At 42.3% G+C, this 21,712-nt stretch overlaps 1 protein-coding gene across 1 annotated transcript in view; it reads left to right on the forward strand.

Moving 5' to 3' along the window:
- abcf3 (ATP-binding cassette, sub-family F (GCN20), member 3) overlaps positions 1-21,712 on the forward strand; it is a 34,896-nt gene that overhangs the window by 10,063 nt on the left and 3,121 nt on the right. Inside the window, exons 4-17 of the mRNA XM_063205553.1 lie at positions 1,376-1,434; positions 1,704-1,801; positions 4,190-4,312; positions 5,226-5,492; positions 7,711-7,791; positions 8,643-8,702; positions 9,087-9,143; positions 10,718-10,740; positions 10,833-10,888; positions 11,463-11,663; positions 13,658-13,734; positions 15,580-15,624; positions 15,951-16,083; positions 20,946-21,034. Of these exons, the coding sequence (XP_063061623.1) occupies positions 1,376-1,434; positions 1,704-1,801; positions 4,190-4,312; positions 5,226-5,492; positions 7,711-7,791; positions 8,643-8,702; positions 9,087-9,143; positions 10,718-10,740; positions 10,833-10,888; positions 11,463-11,663; positions 13,658-13,734; positions 15,580-15,624; positions 15,951-16,083; positions 20,946-21,034 (1,369 nt within the window). The remainder of the gene's footprint in view (positions 1-1,375; positions 1,435-1,703; positions 1,802-4,189; positions 4,313-5,225; positions 5,493-7,710; positions 7,792-8,642; positions 8,703-9,086; positions 9,144-10,717; positions 10,741-10,832; positions 10,889-11,462; positions 11,664-13,657; positions 13,735-15,579; positions 15,625-15,950; positions 16,084-20,945; positions 21,035-21,712) is intronic.

Consider the following 21,712-nt stretch of genomic DNA (forward strand, 5'->3'; position numbering starts at 1 on the left):
ATAGTGTATATTTTATAATACTACACGTTAACACATTACTTTAAAATACAAATGTTATAATAGACTTTAAAAAACTTAATATTGAATACTACTAGTATAATTAACAATACCACACTTAAGCCCATTACTTTTAAAATACAAATGTACTTAAAATATATTTAAATACAATACAATAATAGTGTATTTCATAACACTACACTTAAGTACATGACTTTTAAAATACAATTGTACTAACCATACATTTAAATACAATACACTAATAGTGTATTTTATAATACTACACTTAAGTACATAACTTTTAAAATACAAAGATACTTAAAATACACTTAAAATATAATACACTAACAGTATACTGTATAATGCTACACTTTAGCACATTACTTTTTAAAATACAAATGTACTTAAATTAGACTTAAAATACAATATACTAATAGCATATTTGACAATACTACACTTTAGCACATTACTTTTAAAATACAAATGTACTTACAATACATTTAAATACAATACATTAATAGTGTACTTTATAATACTACACTTAAGTACATAACTTTTAAAATGCAAAGATACTTAAAATACACTTAAAGTATAATACACTAATAGTATACTTTATAATGCTACACTTTAGCACATTACTTTTTAAAAATACAAATTATACTTGAAATACATTTTAAAATATAATACACTAATAGTATATTTGACAATACTACACTTAGCACATTACTTTTAAAATACAAATATATACTTAAAACTTAAAATACATTTAAAGTACAATACACTAACAGTGATATTTTATAAAAAATATATTTAAGTACATAACTTTAATAATACAAATTATTTTAAAATATATTTAAAATACACTTAACTATAAGTATATTTTTAAATACCATACTTAAGTACTGTACTTGATAAGTAGAGTGTACTTAAAATATACTTTCAGAAAATTAAATATATTTAAAGTACACTTAAGTACACATTTTTTTGACCTGGGCTGCCTGCATTGGGTTCATTTAAAGTTCAGAAAGTTCAATGCAACCTATCACAGGCAGTACACTGGATTGCAATTCAGTATGCTTGTGGGTTTATTGTTATTGCTGGGGTTTTTACCCATCTTTTTTGTTGCTTTTGTTGTTAAATAATGTTATTTATTTTATCAGCTGACCTTGGGTGGAATAAATAACTTGTACTGTCAACTTGCTGCAGGGGACTTGTCTGTTGTTCATTTTTTAAGTGTTAACATGATTTAAAAAAAATAATTTAACATTGTTGCTCTATTTTAAAGTGATTGTGTACTTAGACTTCATTTGACACCTGACCCATTGGCTTTCCGTGCATATTCACGTAATTAACTTCAGAATGTTTGTCTTTTTCACAGCGGTCTCTGCCTCCAACGATGTCCAAAGCGTTTGGATGACAAAGCGTGGTGGAAACACGGTAGGGTAAAATCAGTTCTATTGCATGTATTTAAAAGTTAATACATATCAAGATCTACAACTGCATCAATGTTTACTTCATTACTTTGACATGAACATCCACATTGAAAAACAACTTTGAAATCAGGAGGATGTTCTTGTTGTTGGTGAAAGCAGCTGATAAGGCGTAATGGATTTCGATTGGCTCGTACTGTTCCCCTGCTCCAAACAGTTCAACTCCTTCATCACGCCTTCATATTTGTTGCTTCCCTCAATCTCTTGTCCTTGCAGACGGTGGATGCCAAGAAGCTGGAGAAGGCAGAGGCCAAGCTGAAGGCCAAACACGAGAGGAGGAATGAGAAGGACTCTCTGAAACCCCCCAGCAGCGTGTGAGTACTGGACGGAGACAGAGGCCAGTGTAACGGTTTCCAACTAGCAAAGTTAAGCGTAGGACGTTAGTAGCCGAAGCCTCGTACAGTATCTGTAGCAATGAGCTATTACACCAACCAACATCCCACTCCGCTCACTTCTGCTCAAATCTCGTTAGTGTCATATTTCTGGACAAAAATGGCATGTTGAAAGGGCCATAGAAACCTTTTCTGTCCCCTAGCCCTTAACGGGAGGTAGGCTCTGACTAGGGCTGGGAAATGAATTGGTACATTTACAAACAGACAATCATGACTGTTAATGGTCAAGTGCTCTTCAAGTCATAGTTCAAAGTTCTTTATTTGCCATTTGTGCATGAACTAGTTGTCCAGGCACATAGGAACTCATGAGCAGACCCTCTGAATCAATAAATAGGAAATTAGAAAAAAAAGAAAAAGACTAAAGACATTTTTAGAAGTGATCCAAGTAGAAATATCCATTAAGTCATTCAAAGTCATTAAGTTAGTCTGTTTTTCCATCCGTCTGACTGTAGCAAGGAACAAGCTATCCAAAAATCTTGCTTTTTTTAGTAGGAACACTGTCCGCTCTACTGTCTGAAGTTGTATGTGTAATGCTTGTCAGGGCTCCAGACTAACTTTTTGCACTGGTTGCACTGGTGCGCCTAAAACATTTTTTAGGTGCACCAGCACAAAATTTAGGTGCACCCAAATGTTTTCACCACCCCATACACACACGCACCTCAGCTTTAAAAAATAATAATTAAAAATAATAACAATAGCAATAATAATAGCAACAATAGAATAATAATAATGATAATCATTATTATTATTATTATTAGGCTATTGTTATTATTATTCTATTATTGTTGCTATATTTTAAAAGACCTGGAGCCTTTCATGTGCTATAGGCTAGTCTTCCAAATGTGCTCCTTATAAAAGACATATCAAGACACATCTTGGCTACAAGCAGTTTGGCTGGTAGAAAAGACCAAATTAGTAGCCTTTTAGTCAGTAGGCCTATGTGTTTGACTAGTAAGATCAACATACCAGCCTTTTCTGCAATAAGGCTACGCACACGACACAAGCAGAGTTACAATATGAAGATGCATAGATGGATGGATGAATGGATGGATAGATTTTTTTAAACAAACCCTGCTAAAAATGTCATGATTTCTAAAATCATTATACACAAATAGCCTAGCCTATGTTTACAGTGGAATCTGAGGTGAATTGGGTTTGGTCTATTTCCCCGTTTTTGAGCGCTCTCCCTCTGCATAATGATTGTGGTATCTTAGCAAGCGCTACGAACAGACACGACGGCACTAGTGCGCTCGCTCGCTCTCTCTCTCTTTCTCTCCCTCCCTCTCGCGCTGTCTCGAGGTGCATGAATGATGCCTCACCGACTGATAGGCAGTATGTAGCCTGCCCTAGTCGCTATCAAAAAACTCTCACAGAAGTCCCGACAGACTAGCGCGCCACCTGTTGTTTGGCCAGCTCTGCACGCGGCTGAAACGGGCAATTATCCGCACCCGTCTGCGTTTTTGTGTGGCAATGTTTAATATCCGCTCAACCCATTTAGTTTTTCCCCGTGATTGTGACTCTCGTGTTTAAAATATCCTCAAGTCATTTTGCTGTTTTTACCGTGCTTGCAACTCTCTCGTCCGTTGCAAAACTCGCCTGGTTGAGAACACAAAACTCGCTGGCACATGTGAACTCGGATGGTTGAGCGAAGTCGAACATTCTATTCTGAAACGTCGGGCTGCCTGTGAACGAGGAAGGGGGAGAAAGCTACCGGTAGGCAGCGGAGTTGAAGGAATGACTGCATCGACACGTTTTATTGTGTGATGATGGGCCACTACTGTAGAATGACTATTAATTTTATGTCTATTAAAAGGGTTGTTTGGTAATTGATTTTGTTCTACTGATGGCTGGTCGCACCGGTGCGCCTAAAAATATTTTTTAGGCGCACCATTGAAAAAAATGGGCGCATATGCGACCAAATTGGTCGCACTCTGGAGCCCTGCTTGTGTCTGACTAGAGACAAGCAAGTCTCTCTGACTCCTGCATGTATCCATGGCTCATTAGTTTTTAGTAGCAGTCAGGTGGGCAACCACAGCTAATGCCACTATACATGGGTTCTAAATTTTTGTTTTCCCCTGGCTGCACGAACCTAGCTGCGCACAACTCAACCTCTGGTTGTTGGAAACCGCTGTCGGTCAAAAAATTAGTTCACGTGGTTGGCTGCCAGTGTCTTGCCCCTCCTCATAATATCGTGTTTACAAACACTGCGAACCCATGTATTGCATGGATTAAGTTGTAGTTTTTACTGAAAAATGTTTCATGTAAATGTTTCTAAACATGTCAATGAGCCTCGTGTTGGTTGTTTTTCAGGGTGCTGGAGGAGGCCTCTGCCAGTCAGGCGAGCAACAAGAAGGACAGTCGCGTCGACTTGTCCGGCAAGAACCGCAGCTATGACATTCGCATCGAAAACTTCGACGTGTCGTTTGGGGAGCGGTGAGTTTGCTTGACCTTTCACAGTAGGGTGAAGCGAGTCGATTGAGATTCTATTACGAAGCTTTCAGCTGACACTCTCTTATGTGCAGTTGCAGTTATTTTAGGTACTTTCCGTCCACAAAAAAAGTGGGAACGTTGCAAGTTGATCTTTTTCGTGTCCTCTCCAGCTGTTGATGAGTGTTTTCCACCTCACTCAGTAGGAATTTCACTAAAGCCTTTGGCTCAATTGTCACATGTTCAATGCCAGATTTTGTTTTAGTTATTTTCCTGTTAAAATGCATGACTAAATCTCTTGGTATTTACCTCTCATCAATACCAAATCTCTTGGTATTTATGCGTGTTGCGTTTATTGTACTGTAATGCTTGTAATGGTTTTGTCACCACCTTAACAGTATGGAAGACAGCTGGCGAGGTGATGAAATAATTCAAGGTTTAATTTTATTGTTTCATGAATGAGGGAATTTCTAACTGCACCAGTTCAAGGTCATCTTCTGCATTGTATCCTATGTTCTGCCCCTGTCTTGCCTGTACAGACTTCAGACTTTTGAACCATAGCTTGATTCACGTTTCCATGTTGGCTTATGTTGAGTCGGCACCCATGAGCTGACAAGTCTCAGCGAGTGTACATTTGTCAGCGAAGTTTAGTATTGCTGACAAAGTGAACTTTATCGACAATTTCATTGCGTGTAATTAGACGTACAAATAAATCGAGTCCAGAGCATAGACAAGACAAGAGAGAACAACAATTGCGTGCACAGATGTGCACAGATGCCATAAGAAATTTATCCTAACTGAACAGTTTACAGGCACAAGAATGTCATATGTTGTGCCTGGTGGGCTCTCTTTCCCTGATGGGTTGACATTTCCTTCTAACAGTGCTCCTGATTGGCTGTTGTTTTCCTTCTTATTGCAGGTCGCTGCTGCAGGGTGCGGAGTTGTCGCTGGCGGCGGGTCGTCGGTACGGCCTGATCGGGCGTAACGGTCTGGGCAAGACCACGCTGCTGAAGATGCTGGCCAGCCGCAACCTCCGCGTGCCGCCGCACATCTCCATCCTGCACGTGGAGCAGGAGGTGGCCGGCGACGAGACCCCCGCCCTGCAGAGCGTGCTGGAGAGCGACACGGTGCGCGAGGGGCTGCTGCACGAGGAGCGCACCCTCAACGCACGCATCGCCAACGGAACGTGAGTCGATGCAGATTAGGTTGTAGATGTAGATTTGGTTTTATAGATTAAGTACAATGTAAGTTAATAATGGTGGAGAGTGACGCGTTGCACGAGGGGCTGCTGCACGAGGAGCGCACCCTCAACGCACGCATTGCCAACGGAACGTGAGTCGATGCAGATTGGGTTGTAGATCTAGATTGTCAGTAGACTAGGTTTTATTATAGATGGTACAGTTTTTTAATAATGGTGGAGAGTGACACGGTGCACGAGGGACTACTGCACGAGGAGCGCACCCTCAACGCGCGCATCGCCAACGGAACGTGAGTCGATGTTGTTAGGGTTCTAGATGTAGATTTGGTTTTATAGATTAAGTACAATGTAAGTTACTAATGGTGGAGAGCGACACGGTGCTCGAGGGTCTGCGCACCCTCAACGCACGCATCACCAACGGAACGTGAGTCATGTAAAGGGGATGGGAATGATATGATGGAATGTTTGTTTGTTTATTTATTTATTAAGATATTTGTTTGGTATTTTTAGACTTTATTATGTACAGGACAGTATGAGAGGTTGACAGGAAGCGAATGGGGAGAGAGACGGGGGGGGGGGGTTGGCAAAGGACCCGGACCGGGAATCGAAGCTGGGTCAGCCGCATGGCAGGCGAGTGCCTCACCGGATGCCGATGACAGGGCCGATAGAATGTTTTCCAATAATAGAAAAGGTAGATTAGGTTTTATGTAGGTAAAACGACGGTGAAGGTTCATCATAATACTGGAGAGTGACCTGGTGTGGGAGGGATGCTTCACGAAGAGCGCACCCTCCACGTACAGAACATCAAGGAAAGAGTCAAGGAAACGGGATAGAAATTACATGAAATGGAGTAGATTAGGATTACCGGTACGTAAAGAAAGTACGTGTAAAGTAGTGTTGTAGAGTTGCAGTGCACGGGGGAGGGCTTGCATTACGCACATCGCAAAATAATATGGTCAATAGAATGGAATATGCGACTAGAATGTTGAGAGTAGAGTACAATTTTTCAGCCAAATGGGGGGGTGATGATCATCAATGATGATGATAATTATAATGATAACAATACTACTACTAATAATAATAATACGAGTGGCAGGTTTTTGGAATGAGATTGCTCTTCTGCGTAGCCTCACACCTGCTTCCAGCCCACAGGCTGAGATCTTTGTTTCAGGGTCCATGGCTAGCAAGTGATCTACAGCCAGGCTTTTCCACCTCTGTTGGAATGCAGCAAGTCGAGCAGCCAGGTTTAAATCATGATCTTGGAATTTGTGTAATCAGCGCTAGTACGAAAGAATGCAGAACGGAGATTTTCTTTCTCAAGCAGGCAGAGGTTTTACGTTATCATCGATGCACCTGGCCTGGGGTGCATTTTTCAAAGCCGTAGTTGCTAACGTCATTAGCTACTTTGTTGTTTTCAATGCAATTTCCCATTGGCAACTACCCAAGTTGCTAACTGGCTAACTACACTTTTGAGAAATGCACCCCTGGTTTGAAGGCTCTGCTTCTACTTTCAACATCTCTGAAATATCTTAAGTTTCAACATGGTGTGCCGGCCTATTTTTGTGCCATATTTGCTCATTCACACTAGCCCACAATCTATTCTTATCCAGTATTATTACGTTTGATGACTTGGGAAAATGCTTTTTGTAAAGAAGCCGAGAACAAGGAGCTCTTATGTGCCTGACAGTCAGGATATCTATTAGTTTCTTTAAATAGACACCAAAAGTCCTCAGTTTGACAAAGGAGCTTCTTTGCAGCTATTGGGTTTTGTGGTTGCTTTGTAGTTGTCCTCCTCGTGGTGGTTTCTGTGTTGCGAGAACAGTGCTGCCTTTGGCTGTCTGCACTGCTGTCGCTTTGTTGAAATACCCGTTTGGTCACAAGAGGGCGCCAGATACCAGACAACTTCATATGTCTTAACTTTTAACCACCGTCTGGCCAGACTGTGTATTGCACCTGTCTGTTTTGTTGTGAAAGCTGAAGGTAAGGTGGTTTCATATCAATAAGCACTTGATCCCTTAAATAACTTTTTCAATCATGAAAATATGTGTCAGTTTTAAGTTGTATGTAACTGTTAGTCAGGATTTACTTTATATGTTTAAGAATTGCATCACAATCAGTAGCAAAATGTATACATGTTTACAGAGTCTATGGGCAATAAGCAAAATGTTTGATCTCACCATCTCCTCTTGTGTTTGTTTTTGTCCAGGGCGGATGGAATGGAGAGTGTGCGTCTCTCAGAGATCTACGTCCGACTGGAGGAGATAGAAGCCGATAAAGCACCTGCAAGGTACCGCCACACACACTTCTTCTAGCACCCCATAACTGTCATACTCCCCAACACAAACTGTGATGCACAATTTCCCCAACACTTTCATCATCCTTAATTCTAACAGCTGTTCTACTCCAATGCAGAATGCCACACTTTTACTGTCACCAAAATCCTTTTTTTTATCAAGCATTTTGTTTTCAACATGTTATAAGGTTTAAACACAACAAACACTAACACACATACAGAAAAACAAAGAAGAAACAAACAAACAAAAACCAACTGCCAGTCCACGTAATATAAAATAAACACAATGCCTGTCCATTGCGAGAAGTGAGGCCAGAGGTCCCAGTCTGAACGTTTCAGGTGTCACTGTGTCTCTGTCTCTGTTGATGTGCTCAATGAAAGGCCCCAAAACTATTATCACCACCATATCACCCACATTCGTAAGGAGTTGTTTTGAAAACTGAGTAGCATGGTCTTGGATAGCGCTAACGCAAAAAAAAAAAATCACCACCCAAGCATAAGTTGGAAATCCAAGACACTGTGGAATATAAAGATGGATAGCATCCCACTTGTGACGGTGAAAAGATGGATATTTATTTCAGTATGTCTGATAGTCCATCTACAACTATTCCATTTGTGTATGCGTTTACCAACTGAATGTAGACTGGTTCTTCATTTGCAAACTTTCCTTAAAGCCAAGCATTTCGCTTTTTGACATCATTGTACAAAATTGGAATACTAATGCTGTGTCATACATTTTGAACGACAGGGCATTTCTGCAAAATGTGTACAGTGTTTGGTGCTGGTATGTTTCTCATATGTGATCTCTTTTTCTCTGTGTTTCCAACTCCCTCTCTCCCGTCCAGAGCCTCTGTTATTCTGGCAGGTCTGGGATTTACTCCAAAAATGCAGCAGCAGACAACCAAGTAAGATGATATTAGTGTGTGTGTGTGTGTGTGTGTGTGTGTGTGTGTGTGTGTGTGTGTGTGTGTGTGTGTGTGTGTGTGTGTGTGTGTGTGTGTGTGTGTGTGTGTGTGTGTGTGTGTGTGTGTGTGTGTGTGTGTGTGTGTGTGTGTGTGTGTGTGTGTGTCACGAGTGAGAGCAGACTCATGTAACCAAGTGTTCAACTTGGGAATCCATATGCTGTCTCTGTGTGTGTTTGAGTTTGTGGGCGGGTGCTTGAGCGTACACCTTCATGTGCATCACAGTGTTTATCTTGTCTCTCTCTCTCTCTCTCTCTCTCTCTCTCTCTCTCTCTCTCTCTCTCTCTCTCTCTCTCTCTCTCTCTCTCTCTCTCTCTCTCTCCTCAGGGAGTTCTCTGGAGGCTGGAGGATGAGGTTAGCGTTAGCAAGAGCCCTGTTTGCCAGGTGAGCTCATACACACACACGCGCACACTCACACACACACACACACTCATACACACACGCACGCACACACACACAAACCCCAAACTCACATTGCACTGTAATTCAACCCTGTGACACTCCTCATAAACAGTTATCATGACCATCATGCTCAAGAACAGAGCATGGCAACCCGACCGAAACCCGACGGGCCTGGTCGGAACCCGACGGGCCGGGCCGGACTCGGACAAAAAAAATAGAATATCTGTCGGATTCGGGTCGGACTCGGGCTTGAAGCAAACAGACATTGTGAAAATTGTAAGCAACCAGAGGAAACGTTTCAGTTCATGCAAACGGCAGTTTTGTGATTAAAAAATAAGTAATTGAATATGCATAAATGAAAATGTTGGTAGGCTACTCGTGCGAGTGATTATTATTGGCTGTATGCACGCGCCAGTTACCAGCGGCAACATGGACGCTCACTCCCAGTCAGCCGAGCAGGAATGCCGAGTCAACTTGCTTTCTTAATAAGCGCCAAATCAACAGTTGTCAGTGAACGCATGGTCTTTTGTTGTAGGCCTAGTGTAGGCCATGTTTTAGCATGCCTTCGATGCTGTCTTAAATGTTGAACATAAAACGACTAAGTTTGTTACTGCATTGTTCACCAAGGATTACATTTGCTGCATGGGCTAGCAAGGAGCATAATATGGATAACTAAGAAAACGGACGCGCTACGTGGAGTATTCTAAGGTAGGGGCGGAGAGGTTTCCTGTTATTTTGTCCGCTGTGACATGTCATGTTCTTCACGTAGGTTCTTTTGTTGTCACTTTTACTGTACAGTTGTAACTATGCGCGTGCAACCTTTCCTCATTTTATAGCCTATTGACCGCATGGACATCAGGGGATATGACATTCTCTTGGAGGGCCGAACAGGCTACTGTTCTTCGGGGTTAACTTATAGCCCATCCTTCTTAACGACAGAAGCGCCTTCACGGGGCTCGCGGAGATTTATTTGCACTAACGGTAACGTAACAAATGCTTTGATAGCCGCACTGAAGTGCATCCAAAACTTACTCGCTAGTTTTTGCCTTTCCCTCTCATGCCCCTTCCATGCATGTGTGTCATCACCACACCTAACATCTCTGGCTTGTCTAACCGAAAGAAACATAAGGTGCGCTGTCACATGTGTGTGTGTGTGTGTGTGTGTGTGCGTGTGTGTGTGTGTGTGTGTGTTTATACTTACTATGCGTGCGTAACTAAATTAGGCTACTGCAAATTGCCTCATCCTAACGTCTTTGCCTATCCTGGCTATTTATCACGTGCTATTTTGAGTATGGAGGAGCCCACATAGAAAATCTTGCTTGCGCACAGGTTCTGTTGTCATTACAGTGGTCTCGGGCTTCGGACGGGTTCGGACACAAACATTTTAATTAGTCTCGGGCTCGGGTCGGGGTTGATCACTTTTCTGTCGGCTGAGGGCCGGGCTCGGACAGAAAAAACCGGCCCGAGCCACACTCTACTCAAGAAGTAATGATAAGTTCCTATTAACAGTTAACTTTTGAACATAATATTAATGTTCGTCTCTGATTCTTTCCCAGGCCGGACTTGCTATTACTTGATGGTGAGTTTTCAAATAACTGGTGTTTTAATTGGTAATACGCTGTACAACTGCCCATTTATGGAAGTTTAACTGGGGAAAAAATCTGTTTACAGAGCCTACTAACATGTTGGACGTCCGAGCCATTCTTTGGTTGGAAAACTATTTACAGGTATTGTGAAATTGAATTTGGCTCCTAGAAATGTGAACTTGCACAACTTCTCTTTTACTTGCAGATTGAGTCAGCAATGTGTAGGGTGGGACATTTCCCCCGAGGCTAACGGCTGGGTGCTAAATGCCTTGTTAGAAGAGTAGGAAAGGGATAGTTATTCACTCCCTCCCACCCACACCATTCCTACTGGTCCTACAGGAATCAAACCTGTCCCCCTAATGGTGGAAATTAACTCTACTATGTGTGAATGTTCACCAGCCACTGAAGAAGTCAGGATGCACTTCACTCGTCTGCAGTCAGACAATCTTGTTGTGTGTCTACAGGCTGGGTGACCAGGCTGTTTTCATCCAGTTTTGACAAAACTTGCATGCATTTTAGTCAGGAAGAGAATAGAAATAGAATTGGAAAACAAAGAATTTACCATGAATTCTGATTGTATAAAGACTCAAGACCAGAATATCAGTAGCAAGGCACAATGTTTACTTTCTCCATCCAGATCTGACACCCCTGATTCAAGCAACTACACTTTGGAGAAACTTTTCTCTTTTTCTTCTCTCTCCTCCCTCTCTGCCAGACGTGGGCGTCTACCATCCTGGTGGTGTCTCACGACCGCAACTTCCTCAACGCCGTGGTAACGGACATCATCCACCTGCACTCGCAGCAGCTGGTCAGTTACCGTGGCGACTACGAGAACTTCATCAAGACCAAGGAGGACCGGCTCAAGAACCAGCAGCGGGAGTACGAGGCCCAGCTGCAGTACAGAGAGCACATACAGGTAAGATACACCTGCCCAATTAGTACAGAGAGCACATACAGGTAAGATACACCTGCCCACTTAGTACAGAGAGCACATACCGGTAAGATACACCTGCCCACTTAGTACAGAGAGCACATACAGGTAAGATACACCTGCCCACTTAGTACAGAGAGCACATACAGGTAAGATACACCTGTCCACTTAGTACAGACAGGTAAGAAACACCTGCCCACGTAGTACAGAGAGCACATACAGGTAAGATACACCTGTCCACTTAGTACAGAGAGCACATATAGGTAAGTAACACCCGTCCACTTAGTACAGGCAGGTAAGTAACACCCGTCCACTTAGTACAGACAGGTATGATATACCTGCCCACTTAGTGCAGAGAGCACATACCGGTAAGAAACACCTGTCTACGTAGTACAGAGAGCACACACAAGTACCTGTAAGATACACCTATTGACTTAGTACAGTCAGAGAGCTAATACAGGTAAGATTTCTTCGTACAGAGAGCACATGCAGGCAGGATACAGCTGTCGAATTTGTACTGTATCGGGGCCCATGCAGGTAGGGTGTCACTTTTCAAACTTTTCAAAAGTCCTGCGATAATACTGAAAAACATAATTTTGATCACATAACCGTGCGGTTTCATTTTCATATCGTGACACCCCTACATTCAGGTAAACTCATTTTAAAGATATTGTAGGCCTACACATGACATGGGTAACCTCCAGTACAGAGGTCACATGCAGGTTAACTCACCTTTTTAAGGCTCAGACCCCACACGTGAATTCAGCTCCAATAAAGAGGACACAGAGCATATAGTGGTAGTCACCTGAAATGCCAACAGCTCACACAGTTCTCAGCCTTATGACAGAGAGCATGTACAGGTAATCTCACATTTGCATAGAACACATAGAGGTCATCTCATCTCACCTGAAATACAGACCCTTACAGAAAGCACATGCAAGTTTCAAACTTAGCTTCAGATAAACCCATTTTTACTGCAGAGAGAGCACATGCGGACAAACTCCCCTAGATGCCTGTAAATTCAGCTGTGATGGACAGACATAGTTTTAGTGTAGCCTACCTTACATGCAGGTAAACCCACCTTAAAAAGAGTGCATACGGTAAACGCCTTTAATACTCTGTTACCGTGGAAAGAGAAGAGTGCACACCAGTAAAATCAACTTGACGGAGTAAGATCAATTATTAACCAATACCAGAAGCACTGCGGCTGTGAAGGACACTCCCACATAAATCACACGCAAGCCGAGAGATAAGACAACTTCCAGCTAAACTTCCAGCTACTTTTTCTAAACAGGCCACCGAAACTACACTTGTGAAAAAACGTTTGTCGGAACAGAAATGATATGAAAAATAGCAATCAAAACGCTCACCTCTTCTCTTTTCCCGCTCTGAGTTTTGCTTTGTGTTGCCTGGAGCAACAGGCTCTGCGATGGATGCGATAGACACACAAAGTAGACGTGTCACGTTGTCTAGGAATTTGCTTTGACATTATGCAGAATTCTGGGCTGGTTAAACATGGCACTCCGACAGATATCCTGCAGCCTCTCTCTCTCTCTCTCTCTCTCTCTTTCTCTCTCCCTCTCTCCCTTTCTCTTTCTCTCTCCCTTTCTCCCTTTCTCCCTTTCTCTCTCTCTCTCTCTCTCTCTCTCACTCACTCACTCACTCACTCACTCACTCACTCACTCACTCACTCACTCACTCACTCACTCACTCACTCACTCACTCACTCACTCACTCACTCACTCACTCACTCTCACACACACACACACACTCTCTCTCTCTCTCTACCCTTCCCTGTCCCTCCCTAAATCTCACACTTCACCCATCTCCTACCAATCTCTCTTTTTCTCTCTCCCTCTCCCCATCACCTCTCTCCTTCTCTTTTTTTCTTCCTTCTTTCTCACCTCTCCCTCTCTTTCCCTTTCTCACACTTCTCTCCCTCTACCTCTCCCTCCTGCCCCGTCTCTGTTTTCACACAGGTGTTCATCGACAGATTCCGCTACAATGCAAACAGAGCAGCGCAGGTGCAGAGCAAACTGAAGCTGCTGGAGAGGCTGTGAGTTCACCTGACTGCACTCAGAAACATTACATTGCATTACATTTACCATACAACATTACATTACGTTACACTACATTACATTTATATTTAGCATACACCATTATATTACATTGCATTACATTACATTTTGCAGACGCCATTACATTACATCACATTACATTTAGAACATGCAAATACATTAAATTACATTACATTACATTTCCATTTAGCAGACACCATCATATTACATTTAGCCCAACGCTTTCATCCCAAGCAACTTACAAGCAAGGACGTAATCAGCAGCATGCACTATGTGGGGAAATGCAGAGTAAACTGGCCAAACAGCACTAGATTTTAAACGAAATCAAGCAGTCATGGAAGAGAAGTCCTCACTTATTCAGTCTTTGAAGGTCGAGCGAGATGACCCTGGTCTTGTAGCATCTGGTAACTTGTGACGGAGAACGGTTTGGATCATTTGGACTACATGCAACTCCCCTCCTCCCATAGCTGCCATTTGTACACAATCAGATTTCAACTGTCAGATTTTATTTCAATACCTTTCTTGCACATCACATCACATCTGGCTCTGATTTGGCAAGTGATGTTTGTGTGTCTGTGCCAGAGTGGTTTTCGAGAAGTGAGCTAGCTGTCTCAGCACTGTGAATCATCTCAGGACTTGCTGTAGCTGTCACTGAGACACACCAGAGATGCAGTATATAAAATAAAAGTAGACCTATTACAGTTTATCCATCTACCTTAGTATGTATTTACAGTAAATTAAATGGTGTATAAACCATGTAAGATCAAGTAACTAGTGTTGCAATAACATCAGAATACTTCAACTTCTACGTTATACACCTCTACAACACACACACACACACACACACACACACACTATCATGTCAGGACAGAGCCCTTACTGGAACACATACTGTAGGGTAGTGTTTCTCAACGGGGGTACTACAGCCCCCCAGGGGGTGTTGAGAAGAATAGAATACAGCTGAGTGGGGGCGAGGTTTAGTTCCAATTGGGGAGAATTAGTCTATTTTATTTTTCAATCCACATACCATCATGTCAGGACGGAGCCCTTACTGGAACACACACACATACGGTAGGGAGTAGGAGGGGCTCCGTTAGCTCCTGCCACAGATGCACATGGACCACATGGACCAGGGCTCTACATAAGTAAATAAGCACCCGCCAACCGACCAAATGCTGGTGAAAATCCAGTTTGGCTGCTAGAAAAGAAACTTGCTAGCCACTTTGACCCATGACGGAGTGTTTTTTTGGCTAGTAAGATTAACATCTACGAGCCATTTTGACTGGTGATGAAAACACTGAGTAGGACCATTAATAACTTAAACGCGCTACTTTAATCGTGTGTAATGTACATTGGTTTGAACTCCCCAATCTCATGCATATGTTGGAAACTTATTCATTCATGGCAGTCAAAGTAGTTTACAACTGCACTTTTTTTCTGAATGATAAAGTTCAAAAGATTTCAAATTTCTTGCAACTTAATTCCATTGGGAGGTAATGTACCTACGCCAAGGGGGGAAAAAGATTCATACTACTTTCACTTAATTGTTTTGAGCCACCTCAGACAAACACTTTTTTAACATTGTGGAGAGCACTTGCACGTGTACTTACTGAAACACATGGGGGGTAAGAGGGGTCTTCCTCCTCCTGTCAGCCACAGGCAGGAGCTGTTCAGCTGTTACTTGTTAATTGCAGGCCTGAGGCACAACCCTGAGCCTGACTGAACCCTCACTGGCCATGTCTTACAAAGTCAGGAAAGTGTGACTGATTTTATATTTGTTTGTGTCCTCCTAACCACCTGTCTCTTTGTGTTCTCTTTTACAGGCCTGAACTTAAACCCATAGAGAAGGAGACGGAAGTGATGTTACGGTAAGGATTCACAACTCGCACATTGGAACGAACAGTTTTGAAATTCATTCAAATTCTGTAAACCCAGGGAGAAAAAAATGTCAAACTTTTGCACACTAACCATTTCACTTCAACTTTATTTATGGATAAAGTTAAAGTGAAATGGTCAGCGTGCAGGAGTTTCACACTGTTTTCTGGTCAGCTTCCTATGTGTCATCATCTCAAATGCACCTGTCAGCTGAGGTGTGCTGGAAAAAAAAGTCACGTTGGGCGACAGTCATTAAATGTATAACTTTGAAAAATGAAAAAATTGGAGAAAAAAACTTCAAGTTGTTTGTCATTGGCAGGTTTCCAGATAACTTTGAGAAGCTGTCCCCCCCTATTCTCCAGCTGGACGAGGTGGAGTTCTACTACTCGGCAGATCGGAAGCTCTTCGACGGCCTCTGTGTGTCTGCAGACCTCGAGTCGCGCATCTGCATCGTATGTACCTGCTACTGTACCATCATCACACGTCCCCATAGTTCAAGTTAAAGTACTTCATTGCCATGTCAACATAGTCGATAGGAATTTTTTGCGGAATATCCCCAACATCAAATGTTGCAGCCTGATCTCCAAAAATTCTGTGCTCCTGGACACGGATGTTAAGGACACAAAATAAATCCGTGTCCAGGAGCACGGATTTTGCCAAAATTCCGTGCTCCTGGACACGGAATTGTTTTCCGTGATGGGCACACGGAAGTGCTTTCTATAGGCTATTACCACAGCACTGTGTTAACTCCATCATTAGAAAATACATACCAAATGCTAATCCTAAACAAAATAATGCTACAGCAATTTAAGTTGTGCCCTGACCAAAACATTCCCTACCCTTAACCAGTCATTTAAGACATATTTTTGAGAAATACCTTTTGCAGTTGGTTGCAAGGCTATCAAACTCATATAATGAATGAAAGAAAACTAGCTGTGCCCAGACCAAAACAATCCCTAACCCTAACCTGTCAGTAAGAAATGTTTTTTTTGTTTTTTTTGAGACAAAATATTTGAAATTAGAAAAATCCTGAGAAAACACAAGACTGTGGAAGCATAGAGCTGTGGGAGTATAGAGAGCACTTCTATGTGTCCATCACGGAAAATAATTCCGTGTCCAGGAGCACGGAATTTTGGCAAAATCCGTGCTCCTGGACACAGATTTTGTGTCCTTAACATCCGTGTCCAGGAGCACGGAATGTTTGGAGATCATGTTGAATGGATACAATCCACAGACACTGAACAGCAAAGCACATATGGTAAATCTAAATATGGGCAGACATAAACGATAAACAGAAACGGTCCCGTCAGTTATTGTACAACAGTTCAGTTACAGATTACGCTGAGTGATGGTTGGATAAGATTAGATCGCCAACACTGTTAACCGTTAAAACAGCACTAAGTTCCTGAGAGAGAGAGAGATCGCTGCTCCAAACTTAGTGTTTACAGCCTCTTAGAGGGCTGTAAAGTAAAGTTAAAGTGTATATCTCAGGTTAATTTTTATTCAAAATAATGGACTTCCTTTGATAGTTCTACCACTTGAACAATTATCCATCATTTTTTTCATGCAACAGGACATCAGAAAATGAAATATAATGAGGAAAAGTGTGTATTTTCAGTAACATGTTCAAAGAATTCTAATCTATTGTGTGACGTCAGGCGAGGCCATTCAGTAGCCCGCAGTAGCGGTAGCCCTGCATTCTGTACGGTGTGTGATTGAATTATGCCGTACGGGTATGAAATAAATATCATTGGCAATATTATATCATGACCGCTACAGGGTGCCATGTGACCGTGAGGCAGTAAAAACCAGTTTTCGAACTATGCCAAAAAAAAAAAAAATGGGGGAGGGGCGGGGGGTTTACGATTGCGCTTGCCTCAAAGTGCGAGTCTCGAAAGCTTGAATTTGGAGAAGTAGGCCTACCATGTGATTTCAAATTTCAAGTAGGCCTACACTACAAATTACCAGACATTGTTAGTATCAACCTTTAGTAGGTCTATCATGCCATTTCAGCATCATGTCCAAGTGGGAAAGAATGTAAACAGCGACAAATAATAAATAAATAAAACCGTTTGGGTGAATCATTCGCTCCAAGCTTTTTAACGGCAAGGTGCAAAGCAGTCGGCTGCATTGTAAAGAGTGCCAGAGATTACCAAATTCAAACGACTGCAAAGCAATCTGTCTGGGCACAGCGGAAAGCACCTGTGCGGTCCACACGGCCGTCAGCAGAAAACGAATGAACCTCCCTTGCAATACGTCCGAGAACATCAGTACACCGTATGTCAAATGGCGCATTTGTCTACTTGTTTCGAGCACCACGTTTCATTGTCATTGCCGCGAGTTTCTGACAAACCACATAGTTGAGCTGCACAACGTGACACTATCATACACAACATGATGAAGCGCCCCCCTCACGTTTGACATCCTCGGGCCGAAGTCTCATAAGGGGGTAAAGACCGTGAACATAGTGACACACACTTCACAGTGGTGTTGGTGAAAACGAAACGAAGTTGCCTCCCACGGCCCAAACGCAAAATAATGCCGAAAATTGAATGCCCCCTCAGTTGTCCTGGCTAGGGCAACTGGCGCGTTATCACTGCTTCTTATTCAATGCAGCAGCACTTTCATTGTACTCGCGCTGCACTTGTCTCACAATGCAATCAGCTGCGTGCTCCAGGCCAAATAGTCAACTCTCCCACCTTGTGGACACAGAAGGGAACAATTTGAAGAACGCGTTTCAGACGGACGGACAGACATAGCCTACCCTTTTATAGAGATGATGGGACGCATCTAAAAACATGGATCCAACGCGCGTAGTAGGAAAATAGAGACTGAAAAGATACAACCAAAAGGCTCTACTCGAAGGCTCCAGCCAACGCTGTTGAAAGATTGTTTGCCTCTCTCCCTGGCCATCTGAATGAGATGCTTTTATCAAACGTCATATCAAATCTACATTGGCCTATAGGCTAGTTTTGGTATTTATGTTTGATCTGGCGACTATTGTTGTTTTACTGGCCTACTTGAAAGGCTCTGTTTGGATTACTTGAAGACTTTCCATGGATTATCCTGCATCGTCTCAGTGCCGTGAGTAACCTGGAACATTAAGTAGGCTATATCATTATAGGTGAGCTTAGTCACTTTTGGCCGCGAGAGACTTGGAAGGCGCTACATTTGCGCCACACAACGTGGATTATTGAAACTGAAGACTTGATTTCTTCTATTGGATAATTTCGTTTGGTAGGCCTATAATTACGGACAGTGTAGTTTTTTTTTGTGACACTCGGACTTTTTTTTTTTCAAGGAATATAGGTTAACCGAAATAGTCCCGCCGCCGCGTGGGTTACCTATGCTATTAATTTGTGATACGCATGTGGGTGACCTTTATTGAAGTTGCATGTAATTCTATAGAACAGTCAAAGGAAATTGAAAATGTGATTTTTACAACAGCGACATGACTCGGGTGGTATAGGCCTACTTAAGCCTACTGTTTTGCACCTTGGAAAAGTTTGACGCGATTTCAGCACCATGGACAGTCCCTCCCCAGTCGGGCGAATAGCACCACATTTTAGACTACGCAGATCATTTCCCGTTTGTGCTGTTTGTAATTTAGGTAGCCTATTGCATTTAGCTGACACGATATTGGCAGTTCATTAAACGTGATTAAAAGCAAGCCCAAAAATATGAAGGGACTAGTAAAAAAAAGAAGCCCATGTCGCATAGTCTAGCCTATAGGTCCAAGCAGAATTTGCAACCCTGCATGAATAGCATTTCTACTAAAACTAGTTGGCCAAAAGTTACTAAATCATTTGGAAGTTGTTACAGTGCCCTGCATGAGAAAAGCCGCACGATTACAGTTGCGATTTCTATTATAGGCCTGCAGGCCACGGCCGTTATATCATTAGTGATCGTCACCTCGCCTATGTAAAATTCCAGGCAAATAAAATTAGAACGTTCACCCATGGCCTCGCCTGACGTAGTCGCCAGGTTACGGTTAAACCCACATTTGCCACAACAAACAACAAAAATCGTTGTTTAACATCGTTTTTGGAGGGACTCATATATGTGGATCATTTATTGAATACAGTGTGTACACATTGATCCAAAGTAGTGGTTAACCTGCGATATACACTTTAAGTGCCTTTTACCCTTCAACAATTTAATGGACCACTGAAACTGTTATTGTAATGTTCTGCAAGCTACTTAGTGTTGTTTTAACTTCAGTTATCAACATTATTACCTCCGCCTAGGAAGTTATGTGATCGTCCGAGTTTGTGCGTACGTCCGTTTGTTGGGACGTTAGCGGTGCGTGATTGTTTCTGTCCACCAGAGTGCGAAGGTGCAATCGCTGAGCTCTCTGCCCTCCTTGAGTACAGAACTAGAAATGCGCTCAGTGAAGTAAAGTTCAGTGCCTTTTTACCCTACAACAATTTCATGGGCCACTGCAACTGTTATTTTAACATCCCAGAAGCTACTTGGTGTTACTTTTGCCTTTAGTTATAAACCTTATTCTGTGCTGTGCTAACCCATTTTAGCCTAAGCCACCTGCAAAAAAAACACCTGCTGAATGCCTAATAAGCCTTTTTTTGGAACAGGTGTCCTCTGCCTATTAAAACCTAAATATTTCAGCTTTCGAAGCACATAAAACCATGAAAAGTTGCTTTTAAAAGCAAGGGCCCTCATCTTGCATTAGAATGTGTTCATTCAGCTCTAACATACCCACAATTGTAATAAAAAAAAACCTCGAATCTCAAGAGCCTGAAAGTAGCATACATGTCGCTACAGGCGCCAAAGGTCAAACAACGCATACGCTGCATCAGGGTAAAATGGGTTAAACATGTACAGGCTATGTGCCTTAGGTGTGTCCGACCCTCAGAGTCAGAAAGATTTAGCCTTCAGTCCATGACATCCTCCCCACAACTACACCTTGTTTACACCTGTTGGTGTGGTGTGAATTATAGATGAACCTTTCGCTGCATGTTGCAACATGGGTTGTTGTCAGAAATCTGGCACACATCATCTCAGCTTTCCATCTGTTGAATTCAGTGTGGAAGGAAGATGACGCCTTCAAGGTGAAATCTCCAAATTTAATTAAATGTGATTTGTCATATTTAGGTCAACCAGTTTTTCAGGTTAGTTGATTGACATTTTACCTGTCGATACATCTTAAGGTAACCTCAGGGGATCAGATGAATGTGACTTCATTATAGAAACTAATTTAAGAGTTACAGTTGTTGTTTAGAGTTGGTGCTAAGTTGTCTAATTTTGTGTGTGTGTGTGCGTGCCCGGCGTGTGCATTTGCTTGCTGGTGACTTAGGTGGGTGAGAACGGCGCCGGAAAGACTACTGCCCTGAAGCTTCTGATGGGTGAACTAACGCCAGTTGGCGGAGTCAGAACCGCTCACCGGTAAGGCACCAGCACTCACTGTAAACAACATCCCTTCTGTAGATCTGTCATGCGTTCAGCTGAATCCACATTGTGTGTCTGTAGGTGTCAAGTCAAGTGTACTTTATTGTCAAAAATCTATGTAACAGGGTTAGCACAGAAGTTTGAAATTGCGATTGACCGAAGTTTGAAGATGCAAAACAGAAAAGAGGCAGCTCTATGAATATACCTTTACATTTTTTTTCTCACACATTTCAGCTTTTTGCCTTTCTCAATGTGTAGTTTAGTTGGCACTGAAATAAAGTGTGTGTGTGTGTGGGGGGGGGGGGGGGCGCAGTGGGGTCGCTTGAATGTCCAAGGTTTGCACCCAGGCTTCGATCCTGTCGATCTTTGCTGTCCTATCTCAAATAAAGGTGAAAAAGCCCATAAAAATACATAAAAAAAAAAAAAATGTTCGAAATGAAGACTGTATCTAGCCTTCTGCCCTTATGAACATGTCTGTGTAGGTGTCTTATTCATCCAAGTCGTAGTAGCCACAGGTGGGGAGTCTGGGAAGACATCTGGACAGGGAAATAAAAACTCTGCTTCAATGTTGTATGATATTCATGTCACACAAAGGTGTGATAGTATTTAATACACTGATTGATTGTTTTAATATATTTTAATAGCAGTTCATGTGTATGTGCTCAAACACCCTTG

This window comes from Engraulis encrasicolus, chromosome 8 (genome assembly GCF_034702125.1).
Source record: "Engraulis encrasicolus isolate BLACKSEA-1 chromosome 8, IST_EnEncr_1.0, whole genome shotgun sequence".
NCBI classification, from domain to species: domain Eukaryota; kingdom Metazoa; phylum Chordata; class Actinopteri; order Clupeiformes; family Engraulidae; genus Engraulis; species Engraulis encrasicolus.